The 25945-nt window shown below is 30.5% G+C and overlaps 3 protein-coding genes across 4 annotated transcripts; 2 read left to right on the forward strand and 1 right to left on the reverse strand.

The window, feature by feature from the left end:
• Positions 1-368: 368 nt before the first annotated feature.
• Positions 369-4658, reverse strand: LOC108347999 (F-box/kelch-repeat protein OR23). 2 transcript variants are annotated; one of them, XM_017587495.2, is made up of 2 exons: positions 3609-4658; positions 369-647 (listed from the first exon to the last, which is right to left on the reverse strand). In XM_017587495.2, the coding sequence occupies exons 1-2, from the start codon at positions 4496-4498 to the stop codon at positions 578-580; spliced, it is 960 nt and encodes a 319-aa protein (XP_017442984.1). In that variant the 5' UTR covers positions 4499-4658; the 3' UTR covers positions 369-577. The 2 variants fall into 2 exon arrangements, with proteins under 2 accessions (XP_017442984.1, XP_017442982.1); XM_017587493.2 differs by having other exon boundaries at positions 369-784; positions 3609-4657.
• A 5307-nt stretch (positions 4659-9965) lies between these two features.
• On the forward strand, positions 9966-11430 carry LOC108347963 (transcriptional regulator SUPERMAN). The gene is made up of 2 exons (XM_017587431.2): positions 9966-10249; positions 10324-11430. Exon 2 carries the CDS (start codon positions 10359-10361, stop codon positions 10989-10991), a length of 633 nt encoding a protein of 210 aa, XP_017442920.1. The 5' UTR covers positions 9966-10249; positions 10324-10358; the 3' UTR covers positions 10992-11430.
• A 10529-nt stretch (positions 11431-21959) lies between these two features.
• LOC108347970 (transcriptional regulator SUPERMAN) lies at positions 21960-22967 on the forward strand. The gene has a single exon (XM_017587440.2). It carries the CDS (start codon positions 22036-22038, stop codon positions 22543-22545), a length of 510 nt encoding a protein of 169 aa, XP_017442929.1. The 5' UTR covers positions 21960-22035; the 3' UTR covers positions 22546-22967.
• Positions 22968-25945: the final 2978 nt, after the last annotated feature.

A 25945-nucleotide genomic window follows, 5' to 3' on the forward strand; every position in this document is an offset into this window, starting at 1 on the left:
ATTTTTTAAAAAAGAAAAAACGTAAAAAACGATAGACATCAAGTTTTATGCAGTTATTTGTTAATTTTTATAATAATCATCTTAATAACCACACATAATTTCTTCTTTACGGATAATATAATAACTTACAATAACAATGTATGTATTAAACTCATTGAATGTTATTGTTAAAATAAATAGTACAATGAAATATGGTCAATTTTTTATTATGTTAATATTGTAGGTTCCTTTATTGAATAATTTTAATGTAAGTTTTCTGATAAATTAGCTTGGCTTAACTCGAATTTGGGTGCTTGTAATAGCTTATCTCATGTTTGAAGTAAGTTATATGAGAAAAGCAATTTAATTGAAATTTAGATGGTATAAACTAAATATAAAATCAATAATAGCCTTGATGAAGATATGATAAATACAGAGATATACAAGTAAGGTGGATGAAATGATGTGATGAGTGATCCTTATACTATACAAATAGGATGGATGCATGATAATTCAGAGAGAAATTGAGCTGAAAACAGCACTATTAATATCTATTGGATAATTGAAAGGTGATTTGGAAACTAGCGATCTCCAGGTCTTATTTTTTGGGTGATAGATTTGAATGAACATTGTTCCTGCCCTCTTTTGCTGTCTTGACCTTCGAGTTTCTGAAAAATCAACAACACATAAGTGTGTCACTACATACAGCTCCCCCGCTAATACTACAAAACCAAATGACGAATTGTAAGGAGCTTTTCTTGGCACACGACACTCGTATACCCAACGATTGCAACACATGTCATATCTGCAAGGTGTATTCATCATCAGAAACGGTCAATAACACATTTACATGTAAACAACCTCAGCCATCAACAATCTTTCATCACCCACTAATTTCTATTATCCTATAAGTTCCATGCCTTCAAATCACACCAAACTTCAAGAGATAGGGATTTCGGCTCCACAAACATCACAATAATTTATAATTTGTTCTACAGATTTTACACTACATTCAACAGCATTCGTTTAACTGCAAATATTCTCAACACTGCTACTGCAACAGACAAAAAAAACAAATTCCCTAATAACACATACTCTGTTTCACAAAACCATAATTCTCTTATAGTTTACAAAGCCTAAATTCCAAGCAGCAGCAGTATGAAAGTTATATCACCTGTCATACCCTCATAGGTGAGGGTGTGAGGGAGTGTATAGGGAAATTAAACTAAAATTCAATATAAAACAAAAATATAATATTTCAATCTTGAGTACCAAAGGTATATTACAATTCTTAATATATTTTTTGTCCTATTCCCAGATTTGAGCTCGAAATCTTACTAAGCATCCCCTGTCTAGTATATTTTAGTCCTCCAACTCGAGGATTAAACCTTATATATTTATACTTCTCCAGCTTTTAAAGAATGCAGAGCATACTATAATCACATCACCAACATTGCATTATTCAAATCATAAATTTACAATGTTCAAATCATCAACGCACAAAATTCAGAATATTAACATACAATATTCAGATCATTCACATAAACTTATATAAGAAAAAGATCATAATTAATAATCATGCTAGTACACCCCTGTCATGACCATTCAAACACTTCAATTGTTAAAGGGACAAATATATATTTTAACAAATCACAATTATAAAATATTCATACAAAATCGCCCAATCACAGTATAATAGGGTATATATCAAGTAAAACAACTATATTCAACATACCTGGGTGATCATGATTATATTGAAGTAAAACCAGTATTAACCATCAATGCAAGATTAAAAAGGTCCTCATTAAGTCATTTTCACTTGATATGCTCCCTACATATCTCAGAATTTAATATACACATACTATTAGTGAAAAAATGTTTTACACAAACATCTAATAGGAAGGAATTTACCCTACCACCACATCATCCTATTATTTAATATCATGACTAAAAAAGGTGAATTCTTATTGGATGTCTATGTAAAAAAGTTTTAAATTAAATTATACTTATAAAATTACACAAATAAGGAATCAGCGTCATTAAACTAGACTCAATTATTGACTCAGTGGAGGAATTAGTCTCTAGTAAGTCACAAGTTGAACCAGACACAAGCAGACACACATTCTGATTTAAAAACTATCTAAACATATTTTTTAGCATGTTCAAAATGCAAAAAACAGCCTGAATGTACAATTATAGAGAACAAGTGCAACTAAAAAGTTATAGTACAGTGTACAATTGTACCCAAGGAGTTGGGTTTGGGCTCTATGTCAAATAAAATAAATCTGAAATTTGACTTTTCCCAAGGGTCATTCAATTATTTTGCTTGCAGATATCTTAAGATCATGCGATGCGTGAGCATTATAATAGGACAGAAAAGGCCTCTAAGAGTATAACCTACCAGAGATAAGCCTTCAATCAAAAAAATGCCACTAGGTTCTAACTACTAAAGACAAACCAAAACGGCAACAAGAAATGACATAGGGCCAAATCTACAACCAGGAAAACCAACACTCAGTTAAGTCCAAGCCACGCAAACGAGGAAACCCAACAAAGAATGTGTACAACAAAACACACAAACCAGAATCAGGAGAAGCAAAAAACCACAAAATTCAGCCTAGTAGAAGTCCCACATCCCAAAAACTCTGATCAAAGTTGCATCATCACCTGTCTCAATAACAGTACATTGCCTAGCAGAAGTAACATGACAACATAGTCTAGTCAAGCACAGGATATGATATTTTGAAAGGAAAAAGTGATATCTGGTTTAAGTACACTGAACTGAATGGTTTAAAGTCTAGGTGCGTAAGTTTTAGAGGGCTGAAAATGGTATATTTTGTTGTGACCAACCCAGAAAATGCTTTTCGTTGAAAATAGAGGATAGCAAGCAATGAAGATTCGGTAAGCTATTACATTACAAGTAAAAACATGATTCATCTCCAATTCCAGAAGATCGTTTCCTCACCAGGGAACAGAATCACAGAATATGACACATCATGTAAACGTACGATTCTACAACATGGAGGGTAATTTTGACGACCAGACACCAAACAAGGGCCTCATAACAATTTCTCAAAGGAAAATCAACAAGTACCGTATTATTGACAGATCAAGCTTAACAATAAAGAGAAAAGACTCCAATTCCAAGCACAAACTTGTCCGGCAAATAGTAAAATCATTAGTCTTAAATAAAACTTGAAATATGTATAAGTAACTAGTTTGACTCACAAGCCAAGATGATTACGCCCCTCATCAAACCTTTTTTGTCTTAGAAAAAAAGTTTATTCCAAAGCCATCATAAAAGGTACAGCCTAAACAGTTAACATACTTGTTCCAATTCCACTGAGCAAAACCATAATGCAAAATAGCAGAAAGAATGATCACCCAATAGTATCTCAACCAGCCTTTCTTTACACCAGACCAACATTCAACGATAGTAACAAACAGAACAATCTATTCACAAACATTCCATCACTGATCCCGAAAGTTTAAAAAAAAAAAACAATCATAATCCCATTTCCCAACACCACATCACTACCAAGTCAGTTCACATTCAATGAAACACGAAACCAAAAACAATCAAAACCACAGAATTCAAATGTAATTCATGAGTACAAGCTGAAAAGTACCTCAAAATCTCGTTCCCATCAAGCATGAAAAGGGTGGGACATCCATCAGCATCCACCACCACAATCTTCCCAACCCTCACTCTCTCCCCATCCCCCCACACATCCCCAACCTCCCGCCACCCCCCACCCTCAACTTCCATCACCACTGCATCCCTGTAATACTCATCCACCGGAAAAACCCCGGATATGGTCCGCGACGCGCCGTACCCTCCCACCACCCAGAACTCCCTCCCCTCCCCGCCAACAAACCCCACACACCCAGCCCGAAACCCGGGCAGCGGATCCATCGCCACCCACCGGTCCCTCCCCACCTCGTACCGCTCAACCGACCGAATCCTAGTCCCAGCAGCCCCAAACATCGTGTGCCGCGACCCCCCGCCGGCGACAAGAATACGCCCCTGGACGACGGCGCAGGCGAAACTGCCCCGCGGCGTGAGCATGGGGGCGCGTGGCTCCCAGGAGAAGTCGTGGAAGTTGAAGCGGAAGGTGGCCGAGGAGGGCGAGGGGCGATCGATTGGGAAGGAGCGCGTGTCGAAGAGGGAGCCCCCGAGGACGTAAAGGTGGGGCCCGAGAGGCACCGCGGCGAAGTTGCATAGGCCGTACACGTGGGGGTTGCAGGGCATGGGAGGGAGAGGGCACCAGGCGAGCGCGTTTGGGTCGAAGAGGAACGGCGACGCGATCGATGGGTCCTGCGGGAAGATGCAGAGAAGATGGTTCCTCTTATTCAAAGAGTTCAGGAACGATCTCGAAGACAAAAGCAGTTTCCATGATTTGCAAGTGCTTTTCAGTCTCGCGTGGTGCGAGTATGGCACCTTGGAGAGGATCCACGCCGCGACGTCGTTTGGGAGACCAGGGATTACGGTGGCGCCGTCATCACAGACGGAATTCATTGGGATTCGATCTTTGGGTGTGTGTTGTGGTGTGGTGTGTCAACGCTCCCTCGCTGCGTTTGCATTGCCGTGCTAGTTTCTCTGTTTCTACTATTTCGTCACTTGGCTATGTTGAGGGGCAAATAGATAATACACTTTTTCTTTTTTCTTTCTTTTTTAGCAAGACAAGACACTCTCTCTTTGGCACTCCTAATCTAAGGACGACTTTTACAAAATTTAATCCATAACTTAGTTTAAGGTTTTTTTTTTTTAAGATGGAAGTATGCTGTTATTTATTATGTGTAAATATATAAAATTATATTTATAATAATAAATTACACGTGTATCAAATTTCTTATTAGACTTATAGTTATCGGTACATTAATACATTTTTGTATTAATTAATTTATTGTAATATTTTATTTTATATTTTATGGACGTATTAAATTAAATCATTGTAATGTGTTAGATTGTGTATGAGAGAATCAAGGTAATAAAAAATGAGTTTTATTGTGTTTGTTTTTTTCCTTTCTTATTCCATATTTCATTTTTAGTAGTTGGGATTCGTTAATACGTTTGTGTTTTCATAAGTTATTATGGATATTTCAAATTTATTTTGCATCATACTATTAAATTCTTGACATAAAGAGTGGTTAGTTGATAAAATATTATGTCTTTCCATAACCAAAACACGGTTATTAGACTTCAAATCCATTTTACCTTTAGTAAATCTCTTTTTAATAAGGAGCTCATTACCTCTCGTATTAACATTTTGGTCCTTATTTCAATCTATGCAAAACTTTCTTAAGTTCGTATAAAATTCAAGGTGTTAACTTGGTAACTTGTATTATATATATATATATATATATATATATATATATATATATATATATATATATATAACAAATTATTAAATATATTAGAATCATTATATTTTATTGACCAATTTATTAAAATAATTTAATTAACTAAATTATGGATAATGGTGTATATGTCATGAAAGGTTTACTATCTAAAGATTATAAGTAATATTTTAATAAGTAATATTTTAATTTGTTTGATAACCAAATTAAAATATTGAAACATAAGAAAAAGTAACTGACAAGGGTTATATAAAGAGTCATGATCCGTAACTATAAGCATGTATATTATTCTTGTGTTTTTCTCTTTATTCCAATAGTCTAGTTACTTGTCAAGACCTAATCACGAGCTTTAATTCTTTGGCTATCCATCCATGCTTCTAGTTAAGAGACACTAATATTCGACATCCAGATTGAAATATTTGGTTCCTAATATCAGGTACCCTATTATGTTAAGGCTATAGGTGTTACTTGGAAAGGTTAGTAGGCCTTTAGCCTTATACAATACAGTAGAAAAGTAGGGTTGAACGCAACCATAGTAGAATTGAGTGATGGAATAGAAGGGCTGAGCGCCATTAGGATATAACTAAGTGGTGGTTTGACAAAGAATTCCTTATATGTTTTAATTGATGACGCTCAACAATACTCATATGGTGATAAGCGATGACGACGCTAACATGTCAAAATGAGTTATTTAAACATGTTTCTCACAAGGTTTTGGGGATCCTCTTCCTTCCGCACTTCGCTATGGACTTAAGGAGATAGAGAGAGGCTATTAAAAATTGTTTGAGGTGCTAGGAAGTTCTCCCACCCTCCTTTGGGTGCTAGGCAACTCTCCTTGCGCTTCAGTTGTGTTTCTATATCCAAAAACTCTCATTTTCTTCCACTCTTAACACTTTAAAACCTTCTCCAACAAATGTATTCTCATTGAGCCACAGAATCTTCTCGTTGGACTAGACTGTTTTGTAACTGAGTCGCAAGACTTATTTTGCTAAATAAGAGTACATTTAATATGTTGTCCAAATATTGAAAATATTGGCTGCGAGCATATAAAATTAAGATTGTCCATATTTGATGTGTTTATGAATTATGTGGACTAGAAACAAACTTCACAACAACATTACATCACTTGAATTTATTTGTTATCGTTAAATACTTATATTTACATACAATAATATCGTCAAAATGTAGTATATTCATCTATTCTAGCATTTTTTATATTTGAATAACTGACAATAGGATATTTATTGGAAATCATGATCACCAATCAAGCTTCACAGATTCTCAAAAAATTAAAAGAAAAAAAATGTTTTTAGTCTATTTTTTCTGTCTCCGTTTTCCAATTACTCAATTAATATAGTGTGCACCAGAAACATATTTTTTTTTTCAATAATATTGTGTGCACTTGTTTTTGTTTCTCCTTCGTCTTATTAGTTATATTTCTTTTTCGTATATACTCTTGCAAGTTATAACCTATAATTAAAGGATTACTATTGTTTTTCGCATTTTATTATTCAATACACTTTTCCATTACTGATTCGGGATAGCTGGGATTTTACAAGAAAGGTTATCAATATTGATAGATAAGAGTTCTAAAACATCACAAGGCTATTTAATATGTATATTAATGATATATATTGACTTAATCCTCAGTTAATATAATATATGATACTGTTATTTAAAAGTTATATAAATAAAACAATTGATTCAATATTAGACTGTATTATATATGTTAAGGTGATTATAAATGATTGATGATTTATATATGTTAAGGTGATTAGAAATGATTGATGATACTTAGTAGGGCTGTCAATTTGATCCATCACTCCGAGATTAGTCCTAACCCATTCTTGAAAAAGCCTACTCTTAAAAAGTTCCTCAAATGGAGACCAAAAAAAAGCCTCAACCCCCAAAGCTCCCTCTCAAGGGGGTTAAGGTGGGTTTAGTCCCACTAAATTTTTTTTTAAAACTAAACTTCAATATTTTCATAGTAACTATTAAAAGTATTAAATTTTATATTTATGTAATTGATTTTTCATTTCAAATTATTAAATAAACTAATTAATTATAGTTTAATAGAATATTTAATATTCAAAATAACCACTTTTTCAAATAATTAAAACACAATTGCAAACCACACACTTAATTTTATACAACTAAATAGTATTACAAATTTATTTTCCTAAAATATTATAAAAAAAATTTATTTTGTTGTCAATTTTAATACAATTATGTCTTATATTGCAGACACCAATTATTAAAAAATTATATATAATTAATAATATCAAAATAACCCCAAAAAGAGATAATAACAGATTAAATTGATTTACTATTTGCACTCTTTTTACAGTTCTTAAAAAGAATCACTGTTTTGTTTCCTCGACTTCTAAAATATCACTCAATCTGTTTTTAACTATTTAAAATTAAAAATAATTCAAAAATTTATTATCTAATTTTTTTGAATAGTATTAATATTTTATGTGTAAATTAAACTTATGTTTTATTTTGTTTTTTTCTCTCTCATAATCTTTTCTCTAAATCACCATAAGATATATTATAAAAAGAAAGTTAATTTCTTAAAAATTTATAAAAAAAATGAAAAGTTTAAATAGACCAAAAAGTACTAAAGAATAACAAATGTTAGTGTTTCAATTCTTTAACTAACACATTAAATAATTTATTTTTAACTTTCAATTAGAACACATAACATAAATATATGTTCATGTTTATGACATTTAAAATGTAAACATTTTGAGTGAGCAGTATGACGAGATTGAATCCTATGGGCGAATACAACTGCAGCATGCACAAGGTTTATTTATGAGTTTTCTCTTTTTATTTATTATTTATGTTATGAGCATGATTTGTTGAGTATAAAATGAAAAAGAAAATCATTTATATTTAATTTATTTTTCAATAGCTTTCTAAAAAAATAAAGAAGCCTCATTTTTTTTAAATTAATTAGATAAAATCTTCTCTTAAATTTCAATTAGGATAATTTTAGATAGAAAGTTAATTTCTGACTTATAACCTAAAAAAAGCGAAATTAAATATTTAAATTTCAAATTTATAAAATGATCCTTTAATTATATACTTAGAGAATTTAACGCAATAAATATTGTCATTTTGCTTTTGCTTCTTCATTATAGAACTCTCCCCTATAAAAATTTCAATTTAGTAACTATTTTTGTAAAATTAGGAGTTAATTATATTTTTGTATTCAAAATGAAATTTTTTTCTAAAAAAAGAGGCCCATGGGTTGGTTCTGACCCACAGGGCTTTTGAAGATATTTTAGTCCCGTGGGTTTTTTCTACGAGGAACTTTTTGGTCCTGTGGATTTTTCTGGTCGCAACCCACATAGGTTAGGGTCAAACCATGTAAAGGGGGCCAAATTGACATGTCTAATACTTAGAATGTCAATATAATTTAAATGTCAAAATTTTTAATGTCTTTCATAACTTTATTTAAAAATTATATTATCTTAAACTTTTATTGACTTTTATAGTTGAACAAACTTGTTCTTTTAACTCTTATACTATTTTTTTAATATTTAAACATGTTATTTGTAACTGTTTAATCTTCGTAAACGAAGAAATTAAAAAAATGTATAAGAATTAAAATAATATATATGAATTAAAATAGGCGATTTTCAATCCTAATATTTTATTTTATAGTGAGTAATCGAGGGAAGGGTCTTTGTCCCATTGTTTGAAGTATGTATTGTTAAATCAAGTTTCACGAGGTTAGTGTGTGATTAGAAATATAGTGATTTGACACTTTAATTAAGTAATCAAATAAATGTAAGTTGAGAAAGTAAGTGTGTCCATATTAAATTAATATGATTACTATGTATGCTATTTTATACATTATTAATTTTAGGTTAAATATCGGTCAACTATATACATATTAGTCTTTATCTTTATATGTGATGATTACTATTTTTTTACTAATCAACAATTTTACATAGTTTTGTAGTTAAGGTTAAGGTGTAATATATATATTTTTTTCTTCAATATTTTGAAACATATTTCAAAAATAAAATCTTAAAGAAATTTCAAAGGTCTTAACACTATAGACCAAATCTCTCTTCAGAGCTTCTATGCGGTGACTTACAAATAAAATAAAAAAGACTAAATTAAATATTTAACCTAGAAATTAATTGATGATCTATTTGTGATACATATCTTTGACAAAATGTGGCTGTAGTATATCATAGAATAACTCCATTACCCTATGAAGAAAGGATATTTCAGTTTGTATTTCTAATGTGTTTGACACATACTTTATTGATACTTTCCATCTAACTATCTAATCTATAAAAATGTAATATATTTTTTCTGACATTGATTTATAGTTTTTTTAAAGTTTATAATACATTTGATTTTGAATTTATATTCATATAATAGTAATTATATATTTATTATGTTTTTAAAAATTGTAATTTTTTAATATATTATTTTTAAAATAATCATATGGGCATAGCCATTGGTAGTAACCAGAAAAAGATTCTTGAATAGTCATTTTCCCCTTTTATTAGGAATTTAAAATTTTGTTAACAGATGAAGGGGAAAGAATAAAGTAGTAAAGTAGGTAGATGGTATAGGATCATTGAGTAGTATATGTTTTTCTTAAGTCAAATTCTGGTGAAAGGCACTAGATAGAGTGTAATATAGTATAAGCATTATTTGCGAGAGCTTTCCAGGTTAAGGCAAAAGGGAATACCAGTTTCACACAGCTTCTCCATTATACTTAGCAGAGAAATATCCAAATACAGTACCTGCAGACGGTGCCAGATGAAGTACGCCTGCTGAGAGAGATCGTCACTTTCTGCCTCAGAGTATATATGAACCTCAGCTTCAACATCAACATATTTATGGATCTCTCTACTCACCACCTTTGAACTCCTAACAAGTAAGAACTAGCTAGATCCATATAACAAAGTCTATTTTTTTAATACCATGTTTCATGTTTCTTTCTTTTTACAGGTGACATTTTTGACAGAACAATTACAAAGAATTCCATGGAAGGAAACTATCTGACCAGAAACACGGATAAAGGGGATAGGTTTGGCTTTGAGGAGCATTCATGGGGAAGTTCATGGCCTGCTAGAAACTATGCTTGTAGCTTTTGCAAGAGAGAGTTCAAGTCTGCTCAAGCCTTGGGTGGCCACATGAATGTTCACAGAAGGGATAGGGCAAGGTTGAGATCTTCCTTACCCTCATCATCATGGGTTTCTGAGTGTCCTAAACCTAACCCTAGCATTATGCCAAACCCCACTCATCTTTCACCCTCCTCTCCATCTTCCTGTCTATCTAACACTAACCTTTTCAATTGTGCTCATTGTTCTCCACTTTATAGCCCTTCTTTGACTGTGTCGTTTTCACTGACCCCTCCGGTTTCTCTCAATGGAGACAAGAAACAAACACTCGCATCTTCCCAGTTTCTTACTCTTTCGGTTCCTCAGGAAAGTGAGGAAATTAAGGTTTGTAAGAACAAAGAGATTGGTTTGGGAGTTGAAGAAGTACAGGGTTGTGCAATAGGAGAGGAATGCAAGGTTTGTAAGAGTAGTGAACATAGCATCAAGCTGGAGTTGGGAATAGGGTTTCTTAAACAACCAGAGAAGTTAGATTTGGAACTACGATTGGGGCACTGATTGCTAGCTATGTAGCTCGGTGCAAATTTTCAAATATTGGCAGATCTGCGAGTCTGTAACTTCTAATTTGTTTAACTTCCTGCACTAGTTATATTTTTAACCCATATAAGCTGTTTTTTTCTTCTATTCTGCATCTCAAGGATATTATATTTCTTAATTGAGATCTTCTAATTTGGTTGCCTTTTTTAAGGTTGCAATGGTTCTATTTTGTTTGTTTTCTTTTGTGGGGGAGAGGGAGAAGAGGAGTGTTTCTTTCTACCCATTTGAATGATCGATCCAAGGTTGGGAAAAAATTAGTTTGATACATGCCAAGTGATAAAAATTGAAGGCCACAACTGCATATCAGAAAGAAGATCATGCTTATAGAGATTCTTAACTTTCAGACTGTTGTATATGTCTCAAGTGGAAGACATTGCTCTTTCAAAAAATCTTCACCTTGATCGTCTGATCTGACAGTCAATGAGTAGAGTTTGTTTAGTTTGACTGAATATAAATATTTAGTATGAATTCCTACAAACTATAACTAATTTCCTCAGTCTCTCAAGATAGATGACGAACACGTGATCATTCAGATAGATATTATTTAAATTATACATTCATTCTTTTAGATACACGCACCTATAGTCTTGATGTATCTTAGGGTGGTTTCTGTCGAGTTCTTTCTTGGAAACCATGGTCAAACAGCATTCAATAACATCATGTTTTAATTATACTGTTCGCAATAATATTGATATATATATAAAATAAACAATCAAGAAAGTAACTGAACATCTTGGTTATACATACATACATATATATATATATGTAATGCAGTTATTCAACCGTACCTTATTGTCTTGGAAACCGTAGCGAGTGATTTGTTTATTGAACATTTATTAATTAAAATATTGACATATAGTATGAGTTATTTAAAAGCAGTCAATAATCTTGTCTTAAAATATAATTTTTAATAGGGCATATATGTTAGTGTATACTTGTGCGTAGATATACGAACATATAAAAGTAATATATTGGGTACAATAGTAATCGTACACTAATTACTTTCCTATACTCTGACCTTTACGAGTAAAAGGAGAAAAAGAGCTTGTGTATTTATTTGTAGGCGTGTATATAAAGAGAGATGTAATAATAAAGGGATGTGGTATAAAAAAAGATTAGTCTTTAATATGATAAGCAGGTATTTAATGGTGTGGGTGGTTTTGAAAGCTTTGTGATGATTCAGAAGAGCAAAAAAATAGAAAGTAGAAAGATGTATGAGATTACGTAAGCGTAATAATAGAGGAGTAGAATGAAAAGGGAGAAGCAGAAAAAATGTCAGGAGACTCAGGAGGGACATTCAACCTGTTATATATGAATTTGATGTCCTTTTCAGATAAACTGTCAAACTGAAGGTGGGAGATATAGAGCGCAGAGAGATGAATTTGGGTGCATAGTGTTGTGTAGCTTTGGTGACTCAATTCGTGTAATTTATTCAAAGTGGTAGATTTGGTGTGTGTGTGTGTGTTTTCCAACATGAGATATGTTGCATGTTCCCTATGTGATTTGTGGCTTACAAACCATGATGAGGTTTCCCTAAAAAGAAACGCACAGTTTCTGTCAGTAGGATCCGAAAAAGGGAATGGTATGCTTTCTGTGTGTGTGTGTGTGTTGGGGGTGTGAAAATGAGTAGTAGCAAAGAGTGATTAAAGAGATTGATTATGGTTGTTTGGGGAAGTTTGAAAAAAGAAAAGGAAGGGTTAGAAGAAATGATGGAAGTGTACGTAGTGCAATGCAATGATGTCACATAAGTATGAATGAGGAATAATGAAAGTGGGGGAAGAGAAAATGGAGATTTGGGTGTACAATAGGAGCTGCCAAAAGTGCAGTTCTAGTGAAAGATGAGGAATGGGTTAAAGTAAGCTAGTCGGCGCACGTCACTTTCCTCTTCCATTCATTCATTCATTCACTCATTTACTTTTCCTCTCCCTTTGCCATCAACCTCTTTCCAAACCTTTCTTTTCTCCTCTTCGCCTATACACTCTAATTTCTTCACTACTTTTTCTATGCAAAATTATCACTTTTCATCAATTTTATTACACCTCTCTTAATACCCAACTGTAAGAGATTTGTTTTTTTTATTGTATTATAACTCTGGTTGTTTATCTGATATTTTTTTTGCATACCATACGAGTTAGAATAATTCTCAATGTCAAAGGTAATTGTATACGGTGACTATAAAAAGAGGTTATAACATCACAGGAATGGGTACATGTGATGTCTCGTACTAATCAGCACCTAAGCCTATAGATACACATAACATATTTGCTTAAGTATGCTATTTCATTTTGTTACAGTGGCGCTCTTTCAAATTCCTGATTACTCAAGCTTTGGAATGTTTCCATGAAGAAATACTTCATCCATCCATTGGAAGAATCATCGTTCAAATCCAAATCCACTTTATTAATGTATCAAAGTCGTTATAATTTATCGTAACAATTTTTTATTTATTTATGATTTTATCTATTAAACTGTTATCATATTATTAATGTCTAATCTCATACTAAATATATTTAATAACATAAAAAAATATTAACAATCACATATCGGTGTTAAAGTCAACTTATAAAATCTCATTTCATAACCAATTTTATAATATTAATTAATTTTAAATTTCAATTTTTAATAAAATATTTTAGAATTAGCCAAAGTACACCTTTTATGAAATTGAGTACGAATCTCTCTTGTTTCTTAACTTCAATTAGAACATTTCTCACGATTAATAAGTTAATAAATTCTATAAAAGTAGTATATAAAAGTCTTACATTGTTTATGGTGATATCAGTATTAAATACCACGAGAAGCTCTAAAATTAAATGAACAAGAACAAATGCTTTTATTAATTAGGAGATTCTGCATACTAATTTAGCCTTCTAAGCTTGTTCTTCTTCCTTTAACATAGCAAAGAACTTTTATATACATAGTTGTCGCTAGAGAAAACAAACACAAAAACTAAATACACACGGTCAACAGTTTAAGCATGTTGTCCATTATAAACATTATTATCTCATCTTCCTCTAATGTTATTCCCAACATCATTTTTTAAAAGAACTCATGTTGTTTAATTAGTTAGATATTTGAAACGTGTGCGTGAAATACTTATCGATGAGTTTCAATCTGTTTAAAATTATTTATTTTATTTATTTTCATTTTACTATTTAGTTAACTGAAAGAAATTAAATTGATTCAATCTAAACCAATTTGAATTGATTAAAATTAAAAGTATTAATAACTACTTAAAATAACCACTACTTTTCTTTTAAGGTTTAAACTCTTTAGTTGTCCCTATTTATGTGGAGTTTTTCATTTTGATTCCCTTCTTATTAGAATCTCCAATTAAGTCCTTAAAAGTGTTAATTTGATTCAATTGAGCTCCTGCAGTTAAATTTACTTAACAGGGTTAAGTTTGTGCATATTTTCTAAGACGTGACATGGTGAGAGTTGAAACATGTCATAGTGAGACCTAAAATTTGGTAAAATGTAATAATTTAATATTTATGTTGGTAAATGAAGAAAAATTATCTTCCCCAACCGCAGAAACCATTTTCAATGGAGAAAAATCCAGCAGGGGAGCTCTTTTGCCTGAAGAGATTGGAGCAATTCCTGGCACCCATTTTAGATTGAAGATGATTCTCATAGGTCATGGAGTTCACCACATCAAAAGAGCCACCAAAAGCATTGTCAGAAGCACTGGAAGAATAATTTAACATTCAAATCAAACTGATCCACCCATAAATTCTCTATCCTAAACAAACCCAGCAACCCCATTTAACATTCAAATCAAAGCGCACATAACTGTTCTTCTTCAAGACATTCTCAACAAAAACAATTAACTTTTTTCTTCTAATATGTATTTTAATCCACTCACATTGGTTCCAAATCTCCTACCATACCTATTATCCTTCTTTGTTTTAATTTTCTCTAACTAATGCTAATTTTTTTAAAAAAGATACACTCTTTAACGTGAATCGATTGAAAAATTGGAACCAAAGGTGAACGAAAAATGATACCTTGGAGTTGAAGGGCATTAAGGTAGAAGGTAAAGATGTCAGTTTCAGTGTTGCAGTGACTGAGAAATGATAAGAATGAATATTGATTTTGTTGTTGGATTGTTGATGATGAGAACCACCATAAGAATATTCATTTTGTTGTTGTGGTGGTGGTCCTTGTGGTAGTTTTTGGGACTAGAAAGACCAGAAAATCTTGAAAAGCAATAAAGGGCATACATCAGATTTTGCAAATCAAATCCAAAGTTGAGGTCTTTGAACTCCTTGAGTCTGGCTCTGAACTGAAAAGTACGGATACGAACAGAGATGAGAAGAGGAAGAAAGTAAAGAGGTGTGAGGGTAGAAAACAAAGATTATTATTTTGTCTTTGGATCTAACTTTGCCTTTGTCTTTGGATTTAACTCTTGTCGTTGACCACTAAACTCCTTCAACATTGAGGCGCGGCGAGATAATGGATGCGTGAAGAAGGTGGCGGTGCAGCGAAGGTGCTACTGGCGTTCTCACGATGGCTTCACGGTTGCGGCGTAGCAAGGTGGTGACGGCGAGACTGAAAGCTTCGCAGCGGCTTTACGGCGACAACACTAGGGAAATTAGGTTTGTGCTGTTGGAAAAGATGACTCTGATGTAGTATGAGTGATGTGGCAAAAATTAACCACGCCACAAACTTAACCCATTAAATAAATTTAACGGCAGAGACTCCATTGATTCAAATTAGCACTTTTAAGGACTTAATTGGAGATTCTAATAAGAAGGGGATCAAAATGGAAAAAACCCACATAAATAGAGACAACTAAAGGGTTTAAACCGTTGACTATTATATACCTTTTCTCCTCTCAATAAGAAAGTCTTTTATTTGATACACTTTTTTGACAAGTATGTATGAAAGCATGATAATAAGGTTGCATTACAAATTAATCTAGACCTGTTAACTTTATAAAGAGTTTAATATATAACATCTTGGAGTAAACAAAATAGTATTATAATTTTATAAGCAGGTACTAATTAAAGTATGGGTGATATGTAGATTATTAAAAGTATATGAAGTTGTGCGATTTATATTAATTAAATTGACTGGATTAGACAGCATTCATGACTAGTGAAACTTCATCACTTGTCATTGGTATAGAAGAGACACGAAAACAAGTGTGTTAGATAGTATTTGTTTGCTTGAATGACATAAAAATGTAGACACGTGAGGTCAAAAATACAGTACAAATACACGTATATCTAATAAAGAACAAAATAGAGAAGTTTATCGTCGGAATTCTTAATTAATGAATTAATCATACATTACAAACAAGTAACAGGGAGAAGCAAAGTAAACTGTGTTGACAAACATCCAAGAAGAAAATGTTAATACGACGGGGCAATTTGGTAGAAAAACCCATCACACTCGCCAAAATGTCTTTGGTTTTCTTATCGTTGTTCTTGTCATTGTCTTATATCCTATTTTTGCCCGTAATAAATAAATATTTTCATCATCCCGTCATAAACTAAAGGATTTCTTAATAAGAAGGACGTTCTTCAAGAAATTAAACAATATATATGTAAAATTATATGAAAAAGTATAGAAAAACCTATTTTGTTTGTATTCTAATAAAATCACTTTTTTTTATTTCTTAACAGGTATCTTTAGAATACCTGTTAACAGTTTCTTGAAATTAATATTGTTTCTGAATTTAAATATAGAAATTTATATATATATATATATATCGTCAATAACTTTGTATAAAAAATAATTTTTGTTAACCAAATGTTAAATAATAACTTTATATTTATGATTGTTGACGTTACTTTTTGAAAATAAACCTTAAAAATAAGATAGAGAAATTATTTATATTTTATTATATTTTGAAAATTTTATATTATGTTGATTTTGATTTATGTGAACAGATTTATTCTGTTCAGTGCTACTAAAAGTTTCAAAGGTAGCAATTTCCCTTGTTGCTACTAAAAATTTTAGTGTTTTGTTCACTCAACAAGCAACATTATGTAAAAAAAAATAGTAATGTTTTTGAGAAAACAAATACAAAAACTGGAAAAACAAAATTAGGGACAAACTTAAGGGGTGAGAAAGAAAAAATTATAAAAAAAAAATAGAAAAAGACGAATATGGAGGAATTGGAAAGAATTACCAGAAGAGAAACATATAGGGGACGACCAAGAGATAATGAAGATAATGTCTTTTAATGTTAGAGGATTGGGAAAGTGTCAACAAGTTTTCTTTCATAATAATAAAAACGATGAAAAATGAATGCGTTATTTGGGTATTCTAAAAATGTGTGTTTGTTGAAGACGAAGTTAGGACATCTTCATACTTAGGGATTATAAGTTTATACTTGGATCTTATAAGACCCTTTGCATTGGAGTATGTTAACATGATTATAACCCCCGGATCTTAAATAAGACCATGAATCATAGGCATCTTTTTTTACAATATAAAAACTTTTGTTTTAGATTCCATAATAATAAATGGTTTTAGATTGAAGTGTAAATAGTATAAAAGTGTAAATAGTATAATATTAAAGAAAGTTTTTTTCATCGAAAATAAAAACTTATAAATATATAAAAAAAATCATATCAGTATAAAAATTTACGAAATTATCGATAAATTTTACTAACATATTTATTATAAAAAAAATTTTATTAAGTAAATTTCTCGGTAATAAAAATTTTATTTACCCATAAATATTTTATCAATAAATTCATCAATAATATATATTTTATTTACTCACGAATTTTTAATCGATAAATAAAATGAGAAAAAAATTTCAATCCAAATCTCGTATTTAGTGTTACATATATTCAATTTTTGTTAAAGATCAAGAAATAAAAAAAAAATTCATCTTCTCCTTCGCAACCCACCACCACTGGAACCTAGGATCTCGTCATTGTTGCTCTTCGCCGTCGATCGAGTTTACGGAAATCTAGCAGGCCACCAACACCACCAACAAGATCTTCTTCTTTCCCTTTTTTTTAATATCATTTTGTAGAAATAGGATTGTATGTGTGGACTGCCCTTTGTTTTGTTGCGCACTAATTTGGTACAGTAATAAATATGCATATTGGAGTGAAGTTTTTTAAAAGTATTGGAATGAAAAAAATACCTTCATATGAAAAATTAATAAAAACAAAAGGGATTAATTTTGAGGTGATATAAAGTGATTTGAGTTGATTTTGTATTTGTCTTGTCAATCATAAATACTATTTTCTCTTATATATATATATATATGGTAGGATAATGTGAGGTTGATCGTGTAGGCCAATTAGAAGGTTTGCAAGAAAAAATACAATGGCCTAAGTTTGAGTCCATTTTAGTTTGTCTCGTATGACCTACAATTCGTGTAGACTAACTATGGGTTGAGACAGATCGACTTACATAAATTTAAATTGTAAAAAAACTTATATGTTTTAAATATTAAATGGAAAAACAAATACTTCATGATGCAATAAGGTGGTTAGTAATCATTAGTATACAAGTGTAAAGGTTAAACATTCAAATAAATGTTTGAAGATAACCATTATGATTAATAATGCGTGAACATAACCATTTATGTACAATTTTTTTTTTCATTTCAAAATCCATAATTGTTATTTTATTTTGAACCAATATTTTATTGATTGTTTAAACTACGCTTTTAATTCTTCGGACGTAATGCATTAGGCTTGTTTTCAAAACAACAAAATTAAAAAAAAAAAAAGCAATATTTATGTAGGTTGACCTGCAAACCACTGGATAAGATGTTGTACTAGGCGAGCCATAAATATTTTTACAAAAATTTCTGCATTGTTTAGATACAAGTATATGTAAAAATTTTAATTTTTTTAATTGAGTATGAGAATATAGATGTGTATGTATATATCGGTCAAGTTCTTATCCCAATACCTATACATATCTTTTTCTTGTCACAATTCTCATACACACTCTTTTTTATTCTCTTTTAATTGTTTAGTTTTTTCTTATCACTCACAAAATTCACTCACATTTTCAAAGTATTTTTATTTTTATCAATATCTTAATTAGATATTTCTTTATGTGGTTATGTTTAAATGATGTAATCAAAATTTTAGTGAATCAAATAGTTTTTAGATCTTAAATTAGATTATTTAGTTTTTTAATTTTTTTTTATTTACATTAAATTATTTAGTTTTTTAATTTTTTTTATTTAGCTTATTCATATGAAAATGTTTGATTCTCAATTTTAAATGTTGAATAACATAAATACTTCATTTATTTAGTAATATAAAAAATATATCTTTTTTATTATCTTCGATATTTGATTTTTGTTTTATTTGAAAAACCTTTTATTTTATTCAAACAATTTCATTATCCCTTAATGGTTTGATTAGTTTCATATCTGAAAAGTTTTCTCTAAGATACTTCCTATCTCATCATAAGCTTTAAGAAAATTTAATATTATCAATGATTAAAATTTGTCGATAACAACTAATATTTGTTGGTAAATCAAAACTATTGACAACCTACCAACAATGAAAAAATTTGTCAAAAAAGTTTTAGTTGATACATTTTACCAACAGATAAAAAATTCATCAATAATTATCGATGATTAAAAATCTGTCGATAATTTTCTATCAATAATCATCAACAAAAAATTTATTAGTAATTATCGATATATTTTTTCATTAATAAATATCACAATTTTTTTCTTTCTCATTCTTTTTCTTCTTCTCTCTTTCTTTTTCTTTTCTTTTTCTAGTACATTTTTAATTAATTTATAAGTATATTTGATAGATTAAGAGAGAGATTTGATTAATAAATCGTGATATTTATGTTTATAAACATGTTTAATTTATAAAACATATTTTTATTTGATTAGGAAAGAGATTTGATATTCAATTTATGAAAACATTTATCAATAACTATTTAATCAGTAATCAAAATTCTATTTGATAGATGAATTTATCGACTAATCACAAAATTATCAAAATTCAAAACGAAAAATGTAATATTTTTGTAGACAAAAATATTTGCCTGATAATAATAATTTTACATTATTTACGAATTTTATCAACAAATTTATTTTCATTATGTTTTATCATCATATTTATTTTTTCGATAAAATTTAGTCTGTTATTAAAAAAAGTTATTGTAATAATCTTAATTATAATTTTTTTTAATTTGGTGTGTATGAAAAGAAAATTAATAAACAAAACATATTGGTGGATTTTATCTAGACAGCAAAAAGGCCAAGCAAACGTGTATCTCTTAATTAAAGGAGCATTATCTAGGTGTGATTGACAGATTAGTGTCTTGTAATTGAAATGAGAGAAGAAAATCCCAATGAATGAATTTGAGGTGTAGGCAAAAAGATGGTAGGGCAGTGTATATTGAGAGTGATATGACGAACTGTCACTTCCAATTTTTGGTGCCGAGTTTGAACTGAAGGACAAGTACAAGCTACAAATAGCATACCACCATCACCATCTAATGTTCTCTTCTACACCTTCCTCCACCACGAAGCTTCCACCATCTTTCCTTCCCAATACTATATTCTATACTATATATTCAATGCTTGCTTAGTATAATTCTTCCATCCAACATTTCATACCCATTTTCTGTTTCTAAATAATATATTGGAATGTGTGTCATCACAGGTTCATTGAGATGAAAGTAAGTCAAGTGTCACACTATGAACAGAGACAACCTCTGTCATATACATGTAGGGTTAGGGTTAGGGAAATTCTCTCTTTTTTCATGGTTAATTGGTGTTTGAGGAAACATTAAGAAATAAATCAATATTTGATTTCGCTGTACAGACAGGTAATTTATTTCACATGCATGGAATCCTTTTAGATTATTTTCTGGTAAAGCTAAATATAAATGTAAAAATTCATTAATATCTTATATATGGCTGTTTTTCTTTTAAATATTTTGACATGTGATAAATTAATGTATAGGAAAAAATGTAAAAATGTTATTATATGAATTATTCTACAAATATCTTTTCTCATCTCTCTTAAGTCTTATCTCTAAATTAAATTTAGTCATTTTTAAAATATATAGCTTTGTCAACCATATATAAATTTTAATTACATTTTAAAATTTTATCATTAATTTAAAAACAATTTAATTTCCAAATATTTACTTGTTGTAAATTTTAATTGTACTGCCATATATATATATATACATATGAATTTAAATTTTATAAAATAAATTATCTTTTATATATTAAAGAAACTAAAATACTAGTGATATATAAAAAATAAATAAAAATACTTGGATCCGGCTACAATAAGTTTTCTTTAATCTCTTGTTTCTGAATATGAATAATAAAAGCTAATAGATTTGGTGTGTCAAGTTTCAGTGAAGAGTGTGTGTGTGTCTATATATATATAATTGATTTTAAGTGTGTTTAGCTAGAGAAATAAATAGTCTTGAGTGAATTGATTTTCATAAGCAAAGGCAGAGAACTTTATTAACTTCTGACAAGCATTTTTTTTTAAACAGTACCTCATTTTAATTCAAGACAGTACTTTATTTCAATTTAAGTTTACACACCTCCACAAAAGGTTAATTTCATATATGAGACCTTCATTGATGAAGAAACATGAACACAAGATCCGGTAACAAAGTAGTACAAGATCATGCCATTTTAATTTGAAAAGATAAAAACATTTAAGATATCAAACCTATAATTAAGAAGCAGAAAAACACAAACAGATGGAGAAATTAATAAATCAGCATCATAATAAAGAATAGTAATCAAAGATAAAATATGTAAGAAAAAAAAAAGAGAGAGATTGAAAGGCCGGCTAGAATAGTTGTCTTAGGAAAGATGAAAGACTTTTCCACAGATATGAGATAGTATGAGTATTAATTATAGGTAGGTAATGTCTATGTCTTCATTTTGTCTCTTGCTGAAACCACCTCCACCTCTCCTTTCTATAATAATACCCTCTCTTAGGACTTCTCCATGTCTCACATATACAATTATTAACTTGTATATCAAATTAGTTAAGTCCATTTCTCCCTCTTCACCATGGACTTAAACTACCCAGAAGATTTCTACTCCAACATCTCCACCCTAGAAACTTCTCACCATGATCTCCTCGGAACTGCCAGATCCTACGAGTGCATCTTTTGCAAGAGAGGCTTCACCACAGCACAAGCCTTAGGTGGACACATGAACATACACAGAAAACAAAGGGCCAACAACAACACCAAACCCACTGTCCCTCCTCCTTCAACTTCTAACAAAGTTGATGCAACCAACAACCATGCAGATCTCGTTCAAATTCCAACCCAATCCACTCCTTCTCATGCTAATCATCTTTCTTTTCCACCCACTTCACTCACTGTTACACCTTCCCATGCTCAGCTTTCGTCTGCAGAAAAAGACCAACTGGGACACGTCTTTCTGCAGGATTGGAGTACCACAAATTTGAGCTTCTACTCTAATCCATTGTGTCTTCATCAAATTAAGAATAAGTTTGAAGACACTGAAGAGAATGGCCTGGATTTGGAGCTCAGGTTGGGTCATCTTCCATAGCATATGCATATACATATCATGCTATACATCCATCAAGCATGTATAGATATAAAGATATGTATCAGATGAGAGCACGTAGTAATCACTAGAGAGCAACTAATTTATATATATATATGTATATGCTTTTCGGTTCCTATATTATGGACATTAAGAAGAGATGGGTTGAACCAACATGAAGTAAAAGCTTGGAGATTCTTCTTTGTGAGAAAGGTACCCAGAATTCTTATGAGGAAGGTACTGCTCAAATAAATTTTCTCTTGAAATAATGTCTTGCACTTACAGGATTCTACACCAGAAGTAGTACTCATGAAGTTCCTAATTATGTGAATGTTCCTTTTGGTGATCATTTTGAATTTGTTTTTGCTTTGGTACACGACATTCCTTGCTGTTTACAATAAAAATGAATTAGGTGAGTTCTATTATATATGTATTGTACTTTATTAAGAAACTCTGAACATATAATCCAAAAACTGTGTCCATAAAGAATACAAATCATTTTTCTTTGCATTGTTAGAAGACAGGTGATCGATAACGTAACTGCTCCGGCAGGATGAGTATTAGGTCACTAAATCCATTCACAAGAAAACATAATGGTTGTGTTATGTTATTATAAATTCCTAGATATATTGGTGACTAAAATTTCAAATATAAACATACATCATTGAAATTAAATTTCTTTGTTTTACTTCGTATTGAAGCAACAGGAAAAATTATTACAAAATTATGATTCATTTTGATCCGTCTACCTGTAGTGTGAATTATAGCATGCAAAAAGTGTCGGTGATTTGTAAATAAGAAAACAAAATTAAACTTTACTGCAATTCTGTAATATTTTTTATGTTACTGTCTAATCGGAAGTAAATATTCATTTCTGCAATTTATATAGACATTTAATGTATGCTTTTATTACTGAATATTATCCAGATAGAATATATAGTTCTGACCCAAAAGTAATAGTCAAAATATACATAAAATTGAGTCTAATTATTTGTTCAATAAAAAAATCACAATAATAACATACGGAACAATTTTTTATATCAAGAAAAATAATTTGATTTTTTCTTCTCTTGGGGGTTAGGAGAACTGCTTCTCTGGTCTATAAAATAAATGTTGGCATGTTAAATAAATGTAATCATTCCAGTAAATGTACCATAAATTCTTTGTTGTTGATTTCATTAAAAATTTCCCATTCTTATCTAATTGTGTATCTGAGTTCTTTCCATTGTTTATTTTCTTTGATTTCATTAAATAAATGTAATCATTCCAGTAAATGTAGCATAAATTCTTTGTTGATTTCATTAAAATTTTCTCATTCTTATCTAATTGTGTATCTGAATTCTTTCCATTGTTTATTTCTTTGTTTATGAACTACAGAATTGCTTATATATTAGCACGACTCTCGTCAAGCATTAATGATAATGAAGTAGAGTTTAATATAGAGTAAAAAGACTTTTTCACCAACATATATGAATCTTGGTGCTACCCATATGTGGCTCAATCCATTTTCTTATCTGTATCTTTTTATTTTTCGTATTCTGATTATACATTTCCGTTAGAGCACCCCACATGATTCTATTTATCCATTTTTTTAACTGATAAAAAAATTATAGAGAGCATACATGAACCTCAAAAAAATAGAAAACATAAACATTTACGTGATTTTATAGTATATTCTTTCAATTAAAAATAATATATATGAAAATATAAGTGTTTTTTTTCCATCTCAAATAGAATCCCAAGTTTGATAGTTCATCCAAAAAAATTTGTTTATCCTGAGTTCTTTTACTACATGTGATCACACGTAATTAATCTGGTCACTTGGAGTTAGATGTCTCTATTACTGTTTTTTCAATTTTTCACAACTCTCTTGAGACATTGAAATTTTCTATATTAGAGTACTTTTACTTCAATTTTTTATAGTATATATCCTTATTTATTTTTCTCTTTTCTATTTCCTTAACAAGTAATTTTGGAAATTCTATTTGTATTTTTCTCTCTCAAGTCTTTCTATACTAGACAGACGGACGGACAAAAAAAAAAAGAGAAATGCAAAAAATTAATGTGAAGAAAAAGTATGCAATAGGAAAAAGTAAGTTATTAATTTGATATTCGTATTTAAGTGCATGTAAAGGAATGTAAATTGTACATAAATAATGTCAAAATCACACTTTACTCAGATGCCAATTTTGCACACATTTACATAATGATGTAACTTATTTCTTTTCAACCAAGTGTAAATTACACGTCATTACACATAATGTGGACTTTATTCAACTGCCAACAAGAAGAAGAATAATAATAACATCTCTTAATTTCTGTTTGTAAATAATATATTTAAGCAATATATTTGTCATCATGAACGAATTATAACTCCAAGGAAAGGTAATTTTCAATTCTCTAGTAATGAGATGAAGATATATATGTCTTTTTTTCATATTTATTTATAATGAAATTTAAACTGCCTCTTGTACCAGGAATGATTTTTTTAGGTTAGACATATGAACCATCGAACTTCAAACATTTAACTCATGACCTTCAGATAGCCAGTAATCGAAGTTATATCCAAGACGTGTTATTTTCATATAGCCATTTTTTTTCACTTTTGGATACGTTTATTCCAAAACTCAACAGTATATATACACTTTTACTGTAATGTATTCTTTGATAATTTTGAATGTGAATATGCAGCTTACTGCACAATCTTTATTCTCTGAATTGCATGTGGTTAGAAAAAGTTTAAAAGAGATGCGTGATATCTGGGAAATGCATTGCAACAATACTAATTGGAACAACATACAAACAGTTTGTGAAAATGATGTGTAAAATAATCTGTCTGTACGGTCTTACTACATTCAGCAGTGTTCCAGATTCCTGATCGATACGATTAGTTTGTGTGTTCATTAATTAAAATCTAGAACAACACGAAAATGCCAGACAACAAAACAGAAAAGAAAATTAGAAGAGAAAAAGAAATTTGAAAAACATGTATGAGTTATGATGATTGAGGACGATGTTTGTATATATTCGAACATTTGAGCATGCCATGGACGGAGCTTCTGCATGACTTGGCCTTCAATGCACTGTGCTACTTTTTCTCTTAATATCATGTTTTTGTCACTCAGATACGGGTTGTGCCCCGCAATTGATTTTGGTTTATCGTTTATCTTTTGACTTCTTTTCTTTTATGATTCCATTCTGTGGGTTAAAAGGAAAAAACATTTCCTCCCATTTTGGTAAGGTTTCTTAGAAGATCGTGACTGAAAAAATCCCTAGAATCGGCAAGAAAATATCTGTATGGCCAAGTCCAAACTCTACGGAACGTACACACATGAACAAGAGGTGTCACTTCGACTTTCTACTTTGCTGGTCAAATCTGTATGTCTCTGCCGTCCATGCAAAA

Source organism: Vigna angularis, chromosome 2 (genome assembly GCF_016808095.1).
Source record: "Vigna angularis cultivar LongXiaoDou No.4 chromosome 2, ASM1680809v1, whole genome shotgun sequence".
In the NCBI taxonomy this organism is placed as follows: domain Eukaryota; kingdom Viridiplantae; phylum Streptophyta; class Magnoliopsida; order Fabales; family Fabaceae; genus Vigna; species Vigna angularis.

Bases quoted from the DNA above. Each gene is read 5' to 3' on its own strand.
- LOC108347999 (XM_017587493.2), bottom strand. From the start codon at position 4,498: ATGAATTCCGTCTGTGATGACGGCGCCACCGTAATCCCTGGTCTCCCA. The intron at 785-3,608 runs GTACTTTTCAGC...TACACCTTGCAG, and splicing joins GATGGGAACGAGATTTTGAG to ATATGACATGTGTTGCAATC.
- LOC108347963 (XM_017587431.2), top strand. From the start codon at position 10,359: ATGGAAGGAAACTATCTGACCAGAAACACGGATAAAGGGGATAGGTTT.
- LOC108347970 (XM_017587440.2), top strand. From the start codon at position 22,036: ATGGACTTAAACTACCCAGAAGATTTCTACTCCAACATCTCCACCCTA.